Source organism: Arachis stenosperma, chromosome 4 (genome assembly GCF_014773155.1).
Source record: "Arachis stenosperma cultivar V10309 chromosome 4, arast.V10309.gnm1.PFL2, whole genome shotgun sequence".
Classification (NCBI taxonomy): domain Eukaryota; kingdom Viridiplantae; phylum Streptophyta; class Magnoliopsida; order Fabales; family Fabaceae; genus Arachis; species Arachis stenosperma.
Window position 1 is genome coordinate 4,616,416 of NC_080380.1, and position 18,768 is coordinate 4,635,183.

The window sequence follows — 18,768 nt, forward strand, 5'->3', positions numbered from 1 at the left end:
GGGCTCGTCCTCGTCCGAAGTACAGAGCCTATGGTGAGTACGAAGGTGGGTGACGAACTCAGCGTCGACCAACGGTTCCTCCCCAAGGACCGTATCGTCAACCCACTGAGAAAGAATGTCTACAGAAGCCATTTTTTATGTAAAGAAAAGTGGCAGAAAACCTACAAAAGGGAAAAAGGAAAAAAGAAAATCAAAAAACAAGGCCACTAAAGAAGAAAGATTCGAAACTAGAATCTACGGGTCAACCTATCTACTCGCCAAACAAAACATGCAAACAAAAATGACATGGGAAAAAAAGAACTAACCTTTAGCCGAAATGAAGGTTGGGGAGAACTGAAGTCTTCAAACACAAGAATGCAACACAAACAGGATAAGGAGAAGTTTGAAAGATTGCAGAAACGGAAAATGGAAAGAGAGGGAAGTATTTATAAATAGGCTAAGGGGCATAATGGTAAAAATGAGGCAGTCATTAATGCGACTGCACCGTTACCAAAGTCCTCAATCCCTAAATGATCCCTCAACGGACACGACGCTTGAATTGACGTAACTGTCAGAAACCAAAAGTCGCGAAAATCACGTCGGTTCTCACCATCCGTATTCTTTCAAACAAGTCGACTACGAACCCGAGTTGAATACTTGAACCCAAACTTTAAAGAAAATTTGGGCTCAAGTAGGGGCACTGTTCATACCCTGGCCCAATGTTAAGGGCCCCAGGTCCAATCGAAAGGCCTGATCCAATAGATTAAGCCTAGCAAAGCACCCACCTCCATTCAAGAGGTCGGTGTCAACCCCGACTTGGTACGAAGAAGTCGGTTGTGAGATTAGCTGGCAGATAAATACTCATTCAAATGGGTAACCGCCCCTGAAATCTCTCTAACCACTTCATAAAGCCATATCTTAACCTCCCTAAGATAATGGGACGGTTATTATCCTAAAGATACGGCACTACTCCAACGGTGGTTATTGGCTCACCACTATAAGTACACTGACACACCTCAGGTATTCCTAAGTCCAATACTCTCTAAGACCTGCTTGCACCCTTGCTAACTTAAGCATCGGAGTGTCTTTGTAGGTACCACCCCCCATTCCCACGCGAGCACAAGTCGGAAGGAGTTTCCCGAGTTGCGGACACACCCGAAAATCACTTCCATCACACACTTGGGCCGCCAAACGCCGTCCGTATTATTAATCTCCGGTTACCTACCGTAACACTTATCATCATTTTCGCCATAGTGTCCCACCGTATTTGCATCTCTTATAATCAAACGAAAGTCAACTCGTCAATTTCAATGAATGATATTCTTTATTTTGAGCACCAACAGATCAATAAACCCAAAACTATCTTGATGATTAGTAACAAGATTAAATGTCTCCATATAATCCGTCTCACAAATTAAATAACATCTCGTTGATCCACATCTCAAGTTAAGAGATAACCTCTCCAATATCAAATAATTTTTTTTTAAAAAATACAATTACTCTCAATCATTTCCAAACACCCCCTTTACCAACACCCATTAGAATATCTGATAACGCAAGTAAAATCAATACTATCATCAGAACCAGAATAACTAGTATCACAATTAATCTTAAAAGTACCTATAGATGAAGGAGGGTTCCAAGAACCACTTAAAATAGAGGGGGAGAAACATATGTTGTAATTCAAAAACACTCATAAGCTCTATTTATGAAGCTAAAATCAGACAAATTATTTTTTTGAATGCCAAGTCTCATGAGAATTAAATATGTCATTATTCATTTCTCGCCATATCCACCAAAGTCCCAAAAAGAACTTGAACGGATGCTCTCTACTATGATACAAGAACCAGTTCTTTAAATCTAAAGGATGACAAGAAATATCCAACGTGTGCCATACAAGTTGAGCTTTCAGACAATCTCGAGTATAATATAAAATCAATTCATGACTAAAAAGACATCTTGGATACATATTTGATAACGACATCCCTCTTCTGAAACAAAAACTTGCAGTAGGAAGAGCCTCCCTAAGACAGGCAAACCAAAAATTTGTGTTTTTTCGAAACAAGTTGGCGCTAAAGCCAAAACCAATTTCTCCACTCCTATCAACTAAAAAGATGCTTATACAGCTACAAGTAACCATTGCGTGAGTTATAGACTTTGGATGCAGTCCCATACATATACTAACCCACTTTCTGACCCGTTTGCATATCTGGATTATAAGAAAGAATGTTACCTTTCAGATTTTGAGATAGAGAAAAATAAAGAGTCTCCAAATACCACCTACTAACTGATCATATATCTTGTATCTGGAGGTTTGAATTTGAAAAGTGAACATAATCCATCTCATTAGATAATTATCTTTCTCTCCTCCAACTAGAAAATAAAAAAATAGTTAAAAATCCTAATACACCAAGCAAACACATCCTTCAACACTTTTCAAGTGTTACAAAGACTCTTCTAAATGTGAAAGTCCTTGTTCCTATGACAACCAAAACATTCATCTTGAGATGATCAGTATTTGACTTCCAACAATTGGACCTATAACTTAATTGGATGATGAAAAAATGTCCAAAGTAGCTTTTCAAGAAGAACAATATTTGCACAAGAAAGATCTTTAATCCTCAAACCTTTATATTTTTTTGGAGTAATTAGCACTTTCCAACTAACAAGATTCAATCATCTTCCATTAGCTTGTCCAATTAAAGAAAAATTTCTCATCATAAACTCTAGTTTACTAATGACCTCTTTTAAAAAAATAGAGACCTATATATGGTTCGTGGAAATAGCGGCTACAACGGAATTAACCAAGCGTAATCTACCTGTTCGGTTGAGCAAATTTCCTTTCTAGCTTTCTAGCCTATCCCGAATCTTATCCAGGACACAATTGAAAATTGAACGGGTCATTCTAGAATGGCTAAATGTAACTCCAAGATACTTGTCCAAGTCTTGGACAAATCTTATAGAGGACACCCGAGTGAATATCTCTTTCTTTGTTGCAGAGACATTTTTGGAGTAAAATGCTTTAGACTTTTTTACATTAATCTTTATCCCATATACTTTGTAAAAATTCTCCAGAACCACCTATTCATACCCTGACCCAACACTATGGTCCAGGCCCAAATAAGCCAAAAAGGCCCAATACAAAGATTGGCCTTCACCACCTTGGGCTCGACATAGACGCATCCTCAAAGAGGTCAGACCAAAGATAAGTTGGCAGATAACACTTATTCAAATAAGTTGCTGCCCCCCAAATCTTTCAACCCACTTCTAGAAGCCATATCTCAACAACCCTAAGATAAAGGGACGGTATCCACCTCCAGAAATGGAACTACTCCAACGGTGGTTATTGGATCACCACTATAAATACACTGACATCCATCAAGTATCTCTAAGTTCCAATACTCTCCAAACCTGCTAAACCCCTTGCTAACTTAGGCATTGGAGTGTCTTTACAGTTACCACCCCCATTCCTCAAACACGCACAACTCGGACGGCAGCTCCCGAACGTGAACAGATCAGAGACCACCTTCCAGTAGCGCTTGGGCCAATCCTTCAAGCCCAATCCACCTATTTCAGGTTACCCACATAACACCACCATTACATTTTGCACTTGTCTCTTTGTAGTTTTAATTTACAGAGTAAACGTAAATCATCCGCAAATCTTAAGTGGGATATTCTTTGCAAGCTTGTTTGATAAATTCATGCCAACTCATCAGTATAACTTCTCCATGACTTTTTGCAAAATGGGAATTGGACCTACTCGGACTCTTTCCCCAAGCGCCTGGACATGTAAAGTACCTGATCGTGGGAGTATACTACTTTACGATGTGGATCGAAGCAGAACCATTGGCCACTATTACAGCTCAAAGAAGTCACAAGTTCCTCTATAAAAACATCATCACGAGGTGTGGAGTTTTCCACTCTATCACGACTGATAATGGTAACCAGTTCTCTGACTCTACATTTAGAAACCTAGTAGCCAACATGAAGATCAAGCATCAGTTCACCTCGGTGGAACACCCACAAGCAAATGGGCAAGCTGAGGCAGCCAACAAAGTCATATTGGTCGGGCTAAAGAAATGGTTGCAAGATGCATAGGGGGAGCTTGGGCAGAAGAACTCCCTCAAGTATTGTGGGCATATCGGACTACGCCTCAGTCAGCAACAGGAGAAACTCCTTTTCGACTTGCTTATGGCATAGAAGCCATGATACCATTTAAAATCAATGAGCAAAGTCCAATGGTGGGGTTCTATGATGAAGTTGACAACATTCAGGCACACAAAGAAGAGCTTGAATTACTTCCTGAAGTCTGAGAATAAGCCCAAATAAGGAAAGCAGCGCTGAAGCAAAGAATGACAAACAGATACAGCAAAAAAGTCATTCGAGGAACCTTCACCTCAGATGACTTGGTCCTGATTAGAAATGACATCGGCGTTAACAAGTCGGGTGAAGAAAAGTTCACTGCTAATTGGAAAGGGCCATATAAGATAAGTGAGGTCCTAGGAAAGGGATACTATAAAGTCTTCGATTTGAGTGGAGCCGAGCTCCCAAGGTCATGGCATGCTTGTAACATGAAGAGGTACTATAGTTAGAAGCGAACTCCACCCCTTGATGTACTTTTTTTCCCGAGTTCATGGTTTTTTTCCCAAAAAGGGTTTTTTTGAAGGAGGTTTTAACGAGGCATCAAAGTGGGGGCTAAGGGTTAATAAGTCTTAAGAATCCCTTAGTAGCTAAGCTTAAAAGTTACCTCCATCAATAAATAAAGATCTTTTCTATCTCTATATAATTCCATTGTTGTTACCTTTATCCTACGAAACGTACTGATTTAAGCTAAAAAAAACGTGAAAATCCTATGACCGACCTAAGTGGTCGGCAGGATGAAATGACAAGGTACAAATCGGTGTAAAGATGTTATAAAGACGATCATGATAACTCAGAATCCTGGCGATCAACTAGTCGGAAATTCCGAGAAAAACGAAATGCATCGCAAGTAACCTAAGTTACAGAAACAATTCAATAAACAAAAAATTGAATATGTGGGGAATACAAAAGAGATAGGAAAAATCATTCAAGGGTAAAGGTTGTTTCAAGTCTTTGAAAAATTGCACAAAAACTTAGACAAAAATAGCCTAGTAAAAAGATTTTTTCGAAGACAAAAAGTTTCCACCAAAGCCTTATAAAAAAATCACAAAGACACATGTACAAAATATTTCTTAAAGGCCCTTATCCAAAAAGGGCGAATTAAATGGAGTAACTTTTTTGTTAATGGCCAAAAGGCCAAAAGAGTCAGAAGCAACCATCACAAACATAAAAATTGTTCAAAGAAGGGCCTACAAGCGGGGCCCTAACATAGATAAAATCACTGGGAAGGTAGATTGGGGGCATCCAGAGGAGAGGAGCTCTGATCCGCAGCAGGAGTTGGAAGGGTCGGAGCGGTCTCTTCAATAGCAAAAGTCGGAGCTTCTGAAGAACTCGGCAGGTATCCCTCCTGTTGCTCCTCACTAGGAGGAGACATAATAGGCCTTTCCCCGCGAGTTTTCAGCTCGGAATCCGTCTCAAGACGAGGACGGGAGACAATAGCTCCATCAACAACGATCTTGTCAGGATGGAGGGGAGAAAGGTCCAAGTCAGGAGCAATAACTCTGACCTGTTCCTTAAGTATCCTCTAAGCCTCCTCCGAGCTCTCCGCCACAAAATCCTCCAAGTCCTGATAGGCCTCCCGGTTCAACTCCAACTACTTCTGAAGGTCAATATTTTCAGTGAAGAGCTTGACGTAATTTTGCTCCGCCTTCTCCTTTAGGCCCTCTGCCATGGCACATTGGCCCATCAGCTTCTTCTCCCTCTCCTGAAGCTGGGCTAGCTCTTCCTTCATTCAGGTGACCTCCCCTTGAAGCTGCTTCTCCTCTCCTTGATCTAAGACAATCTTCCCCTCGAGTTCCTCTACAGTCCTTTGGGAAGAACCCAAAGAACTCAAAGGGGTTTTGTCCAGAATGTCAAGGAGAGCAGTGTAGACTCCAGCGGTCAGAACGCTCCCCCGAATCATAATTTGAAGATGATTTCGAAGGGAAGCATCATCCATGCCGATCTAGCTATGAGGAAAGATGTGCTTCCGAACGAACTTATGACCATCAAAATTTGCCTCCCCAGAAGGAGAAAAGCTAGACTCCGAGGTCTTGTGTCTCTTTATTTCTGGTTCGGAGGGAGGTCAAACTAGGGTGATATGAGAAGGAAGAGGAGAAGCAGAGGCAGAGGATACCATAGTGGGGCGAGAAGAGGTCCCGAGATCATGAGGAGGAGGAGGAGGAGGAACGCCAGCAGCCTTCGTAGCATCAACTCGAGTCCAAGCCTTCTTCTTGGCCTCTTGGACCTTCTGATAGGCAGCATTAGATCCATTTTTCACCATTTTTGAAAGAAAGAAGCAAAAAGCAATCAGCTTATAATACAACAACTCGGATACCTTCAGAGACAACTACAAAAATAGAAAAAAAACTACCTAGCTGGGTCTGCACGAAACTCGGCAAACCCAGAAGAAACTTCTTAGTGTCCAAATTAGGGGCCCTCCCCCAAACTTCTCGAAAAAATTCCACTACGGCTTCCTCAATCTTGTCCAAGTCATCCAGACCATACTTATCTACAGGGGAGGCCTCCAACCAGTAAAGGAGAAATCGGGGAAGGGAGTTCTTGTCAAGAAAAAAGGGGTGGTAATCCTCTACAGCTTGGACTTTGAAGAAAAAGTTTTTAAAGTCATGGAAGGATTCGTCAAAAATAGAAAAAACTTTTTGACCCCGAATGGCCCGAAAGGATATCTATTGTTGTTTATTATTTTGGGCATTAAAAGGCTTGGTCAAATGAAAAAGATAGAAAAAGATTCTTATGGAAGTCGGGAAGTCTAGCTCTCAGCTGACAAGTTGGTAAATTTTCATGAAACCCCAAGAGTTGGGGTGAAGTTGAGTAGGAGCAACTCGGCAGTGAGACAGTACACCCATCTCAAAATCAGTAAAAGACAGAGAAATCCCCAAACGTGTAAAGAAGCAATCATACATAAGGAAAAAGTGAGGATCAGAATCAGAAACCCTCCCACAACACACTCGGTCTCTAGGACCCAGGGCCAACAACTCATATTTAGGCTCTTCGGCCTCTACGTTACAGATCCTATGATGAACATGAAATTCAGAAAGGTAGCCGGTGTCCACTAAAGGCTCCTCCTCAAGTACAATATCATCTACCCATCTCGAAAGAGACTCAGGGATTGGGGAAGACATTTTTTCCAAAAAGAAGTAGGCACAAAAGTGACAAGACCTACAAAGAAAATAAAAAGGCATAAAAAACAAGGCTTCCCAAGACAAAGCAGTCTTTCTCTAAAAAAGAAAAATCACCAGACCAACAAGCGAACACGCGAAGGCACTAGCAGTACAAGTAGGGAAGCGTAAAAGTGTAAAAACCTCTTCCGACATGTAAAGGAAAGCACAACTTAAATGATAAAGGAAGTAAGAACCAACCTTTATCTGCAGACTCAAGGAAGAATAATCACAGCAACGAAGGACTCCGAGAAGGAAGGCTAAAGGATTTTTTCCTTTTGAAGGAGAAAGAACAAAGAGTGTAGGCAAGAAGTTTCAGAAGACGAAAGAAAATAGAGAAAAGAGAGGGAAAAGTATTTATAACATGCCAGGGGCATAAGGGTAAATTGACACGATCATTAAAGAAACGCACCGTTACTAATGTAACTGCTCCCACGTGTAAATGCGAAACCCCAACGGACGTGACGTTTGATTGGACACAGTGGTTAGAAACACGTCGGTTCCAAACCAAGATCACGTCGGTTCTTTACTTGCACAAACCCGAGTTCAATTAATACTCGAATCCAATTCATAAGCAAAAGAGATCGGACTCGAGTAAGGGCATTGTTCATACCCTGGCCCAACACTATGGTCCAGGTCCAAATAAGCCAAAAAGGCTCAATCATATATCAATACAAATAAACTAAATTTCAAACCCGTTAAAATCATCTAAACTTTAAACTTATGAACATGATTCGTATAAAATTCTTTACTCCTAATGTTTATATATCGAAATTTTATATTTATCTAAAACATTTCATAATAAATAAAATAAAAAATAATTTAAAATATTAATAATATAAAATATTTTTTATAATCATTTAATTATGTTTATTGTTTAAATAATTATTTATATCGTAAATATAAAAAATAATTATTTTTATTACCGTGATAATGTATAACTGAATTGACACTATTTCTTTACCGGTGGTATGTTCATGAAAATTAAATCTATAAAATAATACATTATAATTTAGTAAAAACACTTGTGATTTTTCACATGCATAAATTCCAGTTAAAAATATTCATCTAAGCGATAACGTATTAATAAAAAATTAATTATCAAATCAGTCACTATTTATTTGTATATAAATATATATTATTTAAGTCATTTTTAATGTATATTTTATATTTTAATATATATTTTAACTGATTTGATAATAAATAACTGTTTAGAGTAAAATTTGTTCCATTCCAATACAAAACATAACAGATTGTTTACCACCCTGTAGTAGTTGGATATAATTACAGCAATAATATGATGCATAAGCATGACTGAACAATGAGGAAAGTTTTCATCACAGATTCTCTTTTACACCTAAAGAATATTAGGTGATTGTTAGATTAAAATCTCAACACACTAAACTTACACACCATTTACCTATTTCTGATGTCAACCATTTCAACAACTATACTCCTTGTAGTTACAAAAGATTAAGTATAATGCCAGAAACTCATCATCGGCTTCTATCGTTTCTGAAAAGGTTGAAATCCCAACGGCGCATTAAGCCGTTGAGGACGTTGGCTGTCGGAGTCCTGACGACAGTTAATGTGGCCCTTGTGTTATGTGATATGTCAGTTTCTGATGAACTCTGTACACTAGTAGAACTATCACTACAAACAGAAGAAGCACTTGCTGAATTGCCAAACTCAGTACCTAAAATGGAATTTGACTCAACTTTCAAGGGTTTATATACATCATCAGATGCAGTGGAAATTGTTTTGTTTGTAGCATGTTCTTTCTGCAAAGGATTTGAAGATTCATCCTTTTGTGGATTTGTTACTTCCAAGTCTTCCAGTGACACCATAACTGCTTCCTTAAGCATCTGAATCATGCATCAAAGTTCATAAAGAGAAAAACAGTCATTTATCTTTCATTGTATTTGAAATTTCAAGATTAAGCCAATGACTTGACATACTCTTTCTTCTTCCTCTGCACTGGATGGAAAGCCTGTTAGGTCTTGGAGTTGATATTCTACAAAATCGGCATCATCATCCAAAGTGGCTGGAACAGTGGCACCACCATTTGATAGTTCAAAGCTAATCATTGATGAGGAGGAAATACCATCCTGTTTTATGCATTCATCATTCATTTAATCATTATTTGTCTCCCAAATATGGCATATGAATAAGTAACATTCTTCATATATGTGCAGGAAAAAGAAAAAGTTCAAGCAATACCTCATGGTCACAACGTTCATCTTTCGAAGGGGTATGTGATGGAACCTAAAATGCATGATGATAAACTTATTATCAAAACTCAAGCAGTATTCATAGGATAAACCAAGTACAAATAAAAATGACAAACCTCCATCCTACTCATTGGTCTTCTTGAATGGACTTGCCTAATAGCATCCACAGTCCAGCATGTTGATGATTCTGCAACTAGCAACAAAACAAGTAAGATTTTGAATAAAAGTGATGCTGCCAAAAGCAGATGAAATACTAGGTACTTGAGCCATGCCTTTGTTTTCAGACGATTCTTCAAATTCATAGTCTAGTTCTTGCATAGATCTCCAAACATCCTGAGTAAAGACAAGTCAATTTTGCAAAAATACAATGGAGATTTGTGTTTTGACTGAAACAGTACTAGAGTAGGGGAGCATGGTGAATTTTTACCTTACCAAATAATTCATTAGTGAAGTCAAAGAATAATTCCCCAACCTCATCCTCGGGAGGTTGCAGAACATTGTTGAAAAAGATGTTTATAGAATCAAAATAAAATTGAGGACGAGGAGAGTTATGATCTCCCTCAAACTTGATTAGGTTTTTGTCTCCCTGCAAAGCATGGAAAGTCATATTAAATATTCAAAAGGCAAGGAGAAGATGGAGGGGCATATAAAGTGCAAACATGAATAAGAAATGCTATGTCCAACAAAAGATCAACCATTAAATCTGAGACCATGTATTTGTGTATAAATATATGTGTTATTCGTACACTTTTAATATGTATTTTGTATTTCAATATGGTTGAATATGAATATGGATCCGAAACCTAATAGTTGCATCTTCAATCTAGAAGACATGTTATAATGCAGCAAACTGAGACTTACAAAATTTCTCAACTTGGTCTACCCAAAGAAGATGTGAATCAGTCTTCAATTGAATAATAAAAGTAAAACAAATAACTACAGACATACTTACCATGTAAGCCTCAAGAATACGATCCGAATGATGAGGTTGTATAAAATCATCATCAATGGCATGTCCTAGTAGTGCCGGAACGAAACAAGATTGAGCTGCCTGCAATCAAATAAACAACAAATGAATATAATAATGTACCAACAACAAAAACTTGTGAATGTTCTCCCAGATAAACATTTCCTATAAAACTTCTGTTGCTACATATGTAGGAAGGATCAAGACAAATTTATGCACTGTTTTCTTTTTTGGATGCTCTGCCTCTTTCCTTATATACTTTGTTAACAAATTTGCACTCTAACTACCTGACTGATCCGTTATCAAGTTGCTACATGCATGTTAACAAGCAACATAACCAAGCTCAACACTAGCTGCGGATTCTAAATTGAAGTTACATAAAAACAAAGTGGGTGAAGGATAACCAACTCCTTTTCAGTCAAACTAATCAGTCACATAACCAAGCAAATAAGAAACCATTTCAATTAAAACCCTTAAACAGGGAAAAAAAAATTAAATTAACCTTAATGGTGTTCAAGTCTGTTATGTCAAATTTTGCCTTCTTCTGGATTGTTTTTTGCATATATCGAATTGCAAACTTCACCTGCAAAAAGAAAGAGGAGGGAGAAATCAACATAACAGTTCTGCTACAGAACCATGAGCCATAACTAAGAAACCATCTCAGTCTATAGTCTACACACACACTTACAGTGAACTTTGGCAGTCGGACTCTGTATGAATCTACAAGTTCCATCATCAAATCAACCAAGTCAGAGAAGGGACTGTCCAAAACCATCCCTGCTATTGAAGGATCCTCAGCTCCATACATAAGGCTGCAATAGATCATACCACCAGTATGCTAAGAAGAAAAGCCATGTGTACTGGTAAAAATGAACTGCTATAGTAAGGAAATTCATAGATTGTCTTTTAAGATTGTGAAAGCACATGGACAGTGTGCTGCATAAGAATGTGATTGATTTACAGAAGCATGAAATATTCATTGCAGATGGACATATAAAAACATGGGAAGTAATGCTGTACAAGCTTTCTTTGATCACATTCAAAATGCAAAATCAAATGAATAAGTGACACATAAAAGAATGTACCTAGTCACAGCACCCATTGAGCGGCCCCATAATCCAATCAGAGAGACATTTTCATCTGCCCGCAAATAGTTAACCACAGCTCTCAGATCATCTTTCTGAAAACAATCAAGATTGTTAACAAATCATCTTAGTAAAAAAAAAAATGGCAAAAACAAAAAGCATCTACAAGTTCCTTCTACAGACAAGACAAAACAAACTCAAGCTCTTTTAATACTTTGATATACACACTTTATGTAAATGACAAGATGACTACACTGCCTTTGGCATATTATGACAGTGAAATCATGATTAATAAAAGATAGTAATTGAGGTACAGGATCTAGAAGGATCCCATCAAGAAAGTAATTATGGTAAGACATTAATGAATAATTACTTTGCATAAAGCAATATAGCTAGATGTGATATTTTTCAAATTGTTTATTGAGCAAATACATACTTCATTCCAACCTAGTGTGACATGATCCCCTCCAGAAATTCCGGATCCTGAGAAATCCAAAGCAAAAACTGTAATATTTGATGGAAGTAAAATTATAGCAGCTTCACCGGCATCAGCCCTGCATCCACTGCAACAAACATTACAGTACAAACAGTGAGCAAGACTATATAACATTCAATATATTAAATCAGCATGTCCCCAAACAAACAACCACCAACTAAGAACCTCATAAAAGATATTGAAACTTAAGAACACCTAAATTTGCATAATTTAGTTAGAAAAGGAAATAATTGGTTTAGACTAAATTAAAATAAGTATAAAAGGAAACTATAAAGGTTAAGTAAAACTCGTTTATCCATTAATTTGCATGCTAAAAAAGAGAACTCCCAGAGTTACCTGTTGCCATGGCAATATATCACACACGGCAGAGGCTTTCCTCCAGGACTGACTATAGGCACGTAATGACTGCATTGAAGCATGTCGCCACGACTGTTTTTTATCTGAAGAATGTCAAATATTGAATTGTAAGTTCATAATAAGGATATCAACTACTAAAACATGATGTAATCAACAAGAAAAAACATTTCCCTTTTAAATTGTACAACATCAGAACATCATACAAACTGATAGTACTATATTATGATAAGGATTCTGATAAATCCAATGCATGAACTCTATTACTTAACCTTACCTCCACATCTTTCCGTTGAAACAACTTCCCTTTCAGCATGAACTCTTGCTCCAGTAAATCAGTTTTCGGGTCATATTCAGCTCTGCATGCCAATAACACATTCAACCAAAAAAATTTAAGTAAAACTTGAAATGAAAATATTGCAAGCCAAGAATTTACAAACAGCCAAAAGATGAATCTCACTCTCATTTGCATTTATTGTTCTTGGGTATAAAAGCCATACATTCATCTGTCCTACTCACACACACACAAAAAATTGCAAGCCAGCATTTACATAATAGGCCAAAGAAGAACTAAAGAGTCTAATCATTATTACATTATTTTCAGAAAGCAAAAGGCGAATTGAGCTTGGTTAGATTGGTCTAAATGACCACTATTTTCTATGCTTGTATGCAAGAGGAATTGATCTGTAATGCAAGATTGCTATGCCTATTATTAGTTTCTTTCGTCTCAGCATTACAGATACTAAGTTCACAATGGTAGCTCAAAATCAAATTTTTGATAAAACATAATGCAATGCTCCTTCTTTGGCCAAATTCTTAGATCAATGCATCCATCAAAATACATTGATAAATGAATGTACCAAAAATGACAGCTAAAAGGAGTTAATTCTATGATTCTCATGAACAGAAGTTTTAAATTAAAAAAAAAAAGGTATTTTGATCGTAAAAAGTGAATATATATAAAGAGAGAGTAAGAAGGAGGAAAAATTGATACCGTGGTGGGCGAATGATGAAGTTGACAAGCTGCTCCATAAATGGAAACTATCAAGCAGCAAACATTGATGACTCTGTTTTCTCGAAAATATTTGAAGTTACAAAATGCAATAAAAGGAAGAAGAGAGAGAGAGAGAGAGAGAGAGAGAGTGAAGGGACAAATAGAAGTAAAGAGAATGAAACAGAGCGTAGTGTTGTTGGTCTTTGTGTCTCCTTCGGTCTTTCCAACCATGCTTCTTTTCTTTACTTTTCTTTTCTTTTCTTTTCTTTTCATTTTTTAAAAAATGAAAATAAAAATAAAAAGAGAAACATGAAATTGTTGTTGTTGTCACCTTGCTGCTTTCATGCTGTTGTCTCTTCCGTCTTCATACTGCGACACTACCCATGCACATTTGTTCGTGGAAACTCAGTTACAGTGAACTTCACGTATAGTTGATAGCTGAGAGCTGTTAGATTATTTGATTGATTTGATTAAATTTTCATCTAAGACTCTTAACTATCAACTTTTCATGTGAAGTCGACTGCACCTCTGCTTATTTTATAAGATAGCAGTAAAATAAAAAATTAGAAAAGTATAGGTAGACAATAAAAATATTAAATAACGTGAATAATGGATATTAGATATATCGAATGTTCAATTTAGTCAGATGGTTATCTTAATATTAAAATTTAGGTAGGTAATTTGAGATATAGTATGTTTTTATTTTATTAGACTAATTTTAAAACCCATTATTGACATTGTTCGCAAAAATTATTGTCTACCCAACAAAATCCTAAAAAATTAAATATTAGTTATCAGTTATTAATGTTTAAAAATATGAAATAAAATATATTGTTTGATTACTAAATTAAAGAGATTGAGTTGATCCTTAATATTTTTTTCTTTTGTATACATAAGATTTTTTATAATAGGAATTATTAATATTTTAATAATAAAAAAGAAAATTAATTTGTATTAATTTAAATATAAAATAAATATAAAAAATGTTAATTACTTTCTATTTTTTAAAATTAAATTAATTCTAAACTTTTAAATGATTAGCTAGTCAATAATATTGACAAAAAGAATTGACATATCATTGAATGTTTACATAAATATTTTAATTAATTTGGTCTCTCAAAACTATTTTAATCATTGGATACAAATTAGAATACATATTACTAATTTACTACTACTATTTTTAAGGGAAAAAGGTAAAACTAGTATGATTCTTCAAAATGTTATAAACCAAAAATTGTACTAACATTCCGACCATAATAAATCATCTTCCCAATATTTAATTTATTGTTGATCTCTTGGAACCTCAAAAATAATGATTGGGACATAACCAACCCAAGACCATTAAGGACAATGACCCTTTTGATCAGTTCCTCTAACTTTTATGAAAATAAATTAGAATTAGATGGCGTTTGAGGTATAAAGCCAAATACTCTCAATTCTCTCAATTTTTTTGTTTAATTATTTTAGTAAAATATATATTTTTTTTAATTTTTTAAATAAAATTAATATATATATATATATAATATTAAATAATAAAATATCACACTTTACTAAACAATTAAAAAAATAAAAAGATGTACTTCTCCTTGATAAGTATTATACATTTATCGACCTAAAAAGGCTACAATTGATTCCCACTGCATACTAATAATTTGTAGAATAGTTATTTTCTTGCTTTTAAATTTTTTATATATAGAAAATTTTATAAAACATAAAATGATAAAATTACGTGAAGAAAAGTGTATTATTAATTTTGACAATGAAAAATGACTCTCTTAATTTCTAAAGTAAAATTTAAAAAACTATAAAGATTGGGTGGAATTAAATAATTTTTTCCAATATATTTTTTGGCACAAAATGATCTAATAATATGATATTGGATAAATACTATTTCACTCGTTATTAAAGTATTAATTGCATCATATTATACTTTACAAACATAGGAGGAATGGAAGAAAAAACGGTTTATTGGGCCAACAAAAAAGGTTACTCACGGCCTTGTTGTAATAATGGGCCAGCCGCCCAAATTCCACATCCTTTGTGTTGTGTTTTTTGGAAAAAGGCCCTTATACGTAGACAACTTTGTTGATCAACCTCCAAAAGAATTAAACCAACTTGGGTTGGTCGAGTGGTCAGCTCACTTGTCCGTTTAAATAAGTATCAGGGGTTCAAATTCTGCCTTGTGTATACAGATCTGCAACGGATTAGTTATTGATCTCGCTTTCTTTTTTTTTTTTTACTTTAAGCCCCGTATAAATAAAAACATAAAAGAAAAAGAAAACTTACTAATACTTTTGACGAAGGAAAAACAAATTATAACCCAGACAAAAGGTTGTTCCTTGTACAGGAATGTTTTTTCCTTTTAGCTAACATGGAACTATGGAAGAGCATGTTAAAATTATCAATAAAAAAGAATTTAATTAAAAGTAGATATTTAAGTTATTAATTATAAAAAATATATGAAATTTAAGTTTTTAATGCTTCAAAACTTTTTACTAATAATACTAACATGTTTATTGATTTATTTCGGTACAAGTACACCGACACAAATATATTATTTGTTTTTATTTTTTTTTTTTGCATTTCTCTTTTATATTTTCAAATAAATTTGTATTTCTCAAAAGCTCAAGAGACAATAGGTTATATGTGATTATTGGATCATCTCTTTGAATACTCATGAAAACGAGCTTGAGTGGTGAATCTTCTCAATTCTCATGTACTTGCAAAAAATGGGGTGATTTGTTGATCACACATAAAAGAGAAATATTCTTGGTGGATTAGACATCAAAATCAAAGATGCAATAATAATAATAATATGGTAGGAGGACAAAGTGGGATGTGGATTAATTCTGAACCCTAAAGGGTTAAGGATCCATGCTTTAAAACTTAAAAGGGTATATATATGGTACTTACAAGCTTCTCACTGGATAACACCTTATCCTATGATGTCATGTTGCTCACAAAACATTGCTTGGCCAATGCAAAACACACACATATGATATTATATTATTCAATTTTTTTTCATATGTTTTATTTTGATCCTACTTAAAAAGCATAAAATGATAAGTTGTACTTTACTATATAATTAAAAAAATTAAGAGAATCAATTCTCGTTGCTACCTAATACCTATCACATGCAAAAATTTAGTAAACTAAAAGCTACGTTAAAGTTTGTATTATAGAAACATTTATTAGTGTAATCTACAAATATTTCAATCTATTTTTTTTAAGTTAAGAGTAAAATTCGAATTTAAAATCTCTAGATAAAAATAAAGAGATTATACCAAAATATTTTAATCTATTATCATTCATAATGATATAATTATATGTGCTAATCGTTACAAATGTAACTATATAATATCAACCCCATTAATGAAAGCATAATCAATTATTAGATAAATAGGAAACTTTCTATAAATGCTCATATTTTGTATCATTTATTTTACTTTATTTCAATTGAAAGCTGTGATAGGTTTAGAAAATGAGGTTAAATTTTTATCTTTCTTTTACTTTAATAAATTTAACCCTTAAATATAAATTTGTAGTTTTGATTCTATTTGAATTCAACAGTGAAAATTTATGAGACAATTTATTTTTATCTCATGAATATCAAAAATTAGAACAGAATAGAGAAGAGAAAAACTAATACCATCATATATCCTGATTCGGTTGCCTTGTGTTATGCAATCTATGTCCAGTCTCCTCCACAACAATGGATAAATTTTCACTATAGTTAAAAGTATTACATACACCAATTTCACAAGATTGACCCAATCCTTTCACACTCAAGTTCTAACCTAACTTGACATTGGCTATACTAATATCTAACTCTTCACTCTTAATGCTCATCCAACTAAGAAAGGGGTACCTCACAAGTACTGGATACAAGACACAAACTTACCTAAAAAAATCTGAAAATAACTCTAGACTTTTCTCTCAAGTGTATCACTCAACCTCTTTCCACTCATGGACTTTTACTTCAGCTCTCACAATATGTATTTTCACTCAAGAAATTACAAAAAGATAAACATAGAAAAGTGAATAACAATCTGTAAAACATGAAGGAGATTGACTTCTTCAACAACCTCTTTGCTATGTGATAAACCAGATTTACATGTCTCTGATTCAGTTCTTCATTTTTGGCGGAATGCTTCTTTGAAAGAGAGCACTGTCCAAATAGATGAACTTCTTCAGAGAACTTCTTCACAGAACAAAACCTCAATACATTGGGTTATCTCTCCTTAGCTTCTGAATAAATAGAAATCTTCTTTTATCTCCTTGCATGTTGCTTGATTCTTCTTTCTAGGTCAACTTCTTGAGCTTTGTACTTCACTAACCCATTTTCTCACTTTTTCCCATTAAACCTCAGAATGAAAACTTTGGTTCTGATCTTATCTTGTTGACCGAAAACCATAGGAAAGCAGAAAACAGATATCCTCAATGGTAAACCCAGATCTTAGCCATTGAAACACAACTTGGTCTACAAGACACACTTGTGACCGTAGATACACAGCAGTGAAGAGCAGAGACCACTTTCTTCATTTTTCCTAATATGGAGTGACAGAGAGTTGGGGAAGAGGAGAAGAAATCACGATGCAAGCAGGAGGAAATGAGTTACCTTTTAGCTCTGTCTTAGCTTGATGTGGTTTGAAATGGTTGATTAGATTTCTGCCATTCAAACTTAATCTTTCTCTTTCTTTCTTCTTTAGTGAACAACTTAGAAGCTAAGCACTCTCTTACTTCTGTATTTTCTGACCAAGAAAAAAAAAGTTAACGTTACTTTTGGTGAAGGTAAATGAGAGGGATCAGCTTGAAGTGAAGGATACGGGCTTAAATCGGGTTTGATTTGCTTGGTCTGTTTTGATTTCTCAGCTTGGTTTCCTTTTGGGCTTAGTTTGAATTATCAACCTACCAGCCTTGTTATTTTATTTTCATTCCATTTGGGCTGCTGAATTGAATTTTGGCCTGCAACATTTAATAAATAATTAGCAACATATAATTATTAATAATCAACACTAATTATTTATTTTACCCAAAAATAATGTTTGTCATCATTAATTAATTTAGTTAATTTCTTAACTCAACATCAATAATATTAATGTGGGTTAGTTTAAGGTTTGTTTTTATTTTATTAATTTTTTAAATTTAAAGTAAAAATAATAGCAGATCTATAATATCTATTAATGCATGTAAAAAATAATTAATAAATTAGAGTAAACTCACTAATTTATTCTCAAAACATCTAAAAAAAATTTTCTGATTTTTTTTGAATATATATAAGAGTACCTTTTATCTCAAAGAAAAGGCAGAATTAAAAAAAAAAAAAAACTCACTATCATGTATCATATGCGCCAAAATGATGAC

General features: G+C 34.8%; 1 protein-coding gene across 1 annotated transcript; it reads right to left on the reverse strand.

Moving 5' to 3' along the window:
- Positions 1-8,592: 8,592 nt before the first annotated feature.
- On the reverse strand, positions 8,593-13,491 carry LOC130976626 (uncharacterized). Its single transcript, XM_057901537.1, has 14 exons — positions 13,405-13,491; positions 12,688-12,769; positions 12,393-12,496; positions 11,997-12,123; positions 11,561-11,655; positions 11,164-11,287; positions 10,978-11,058; positions 10,461-10,559; positions 9,936-10,094; positions 9,781-9,841; positions 9,625-9,695; positions 9,498-9,542; positions 9,236-9,385; positions 8,593-9,142 (listed from the first exon to the last, which is right to left on the reverse strand). The coding sequence occupies exons 1-14, from the start codon at positions 13,440-13,442 to the stop codon at positions 8,774-8,776; spliced, it is 1,605 nt and encodes a 534-aa protein (XP_057757520.1). The 5' UTR covers positions 13,443-13,491; the 3' UTR covers positions 8,593-8,773.
- Positions 13,492-18,768: the final 5,277 nt, after the last annotated feature.

What these genes read in the sequence shown, in the direction of transcription:
- LOC130976626 (XM_057901537.1), bottom strand. Translation starts at nt 13,442, where the DNA reads ATGGAGCAGCTTGTCAACTTCATCATTCGCCCACCACG. An exon ending in TCAATGGGTGCTGTGACTAG is followed by an intron (nt 11,288 to 11,560) that starts GTACATTCTTTT and finishes GATCTATTGCAG; the next exon opens with CCTTATGTATGGAGCTGAGG. An exon ending in ATGAACGTTGTGACCATGAG is followed by an intron (nt 9,386 to 9,497) that starts GTATTGCTTGAA and finishes TGCATAAAACAG; the next exon opens with GATGGTATTTCCTCCTCATC.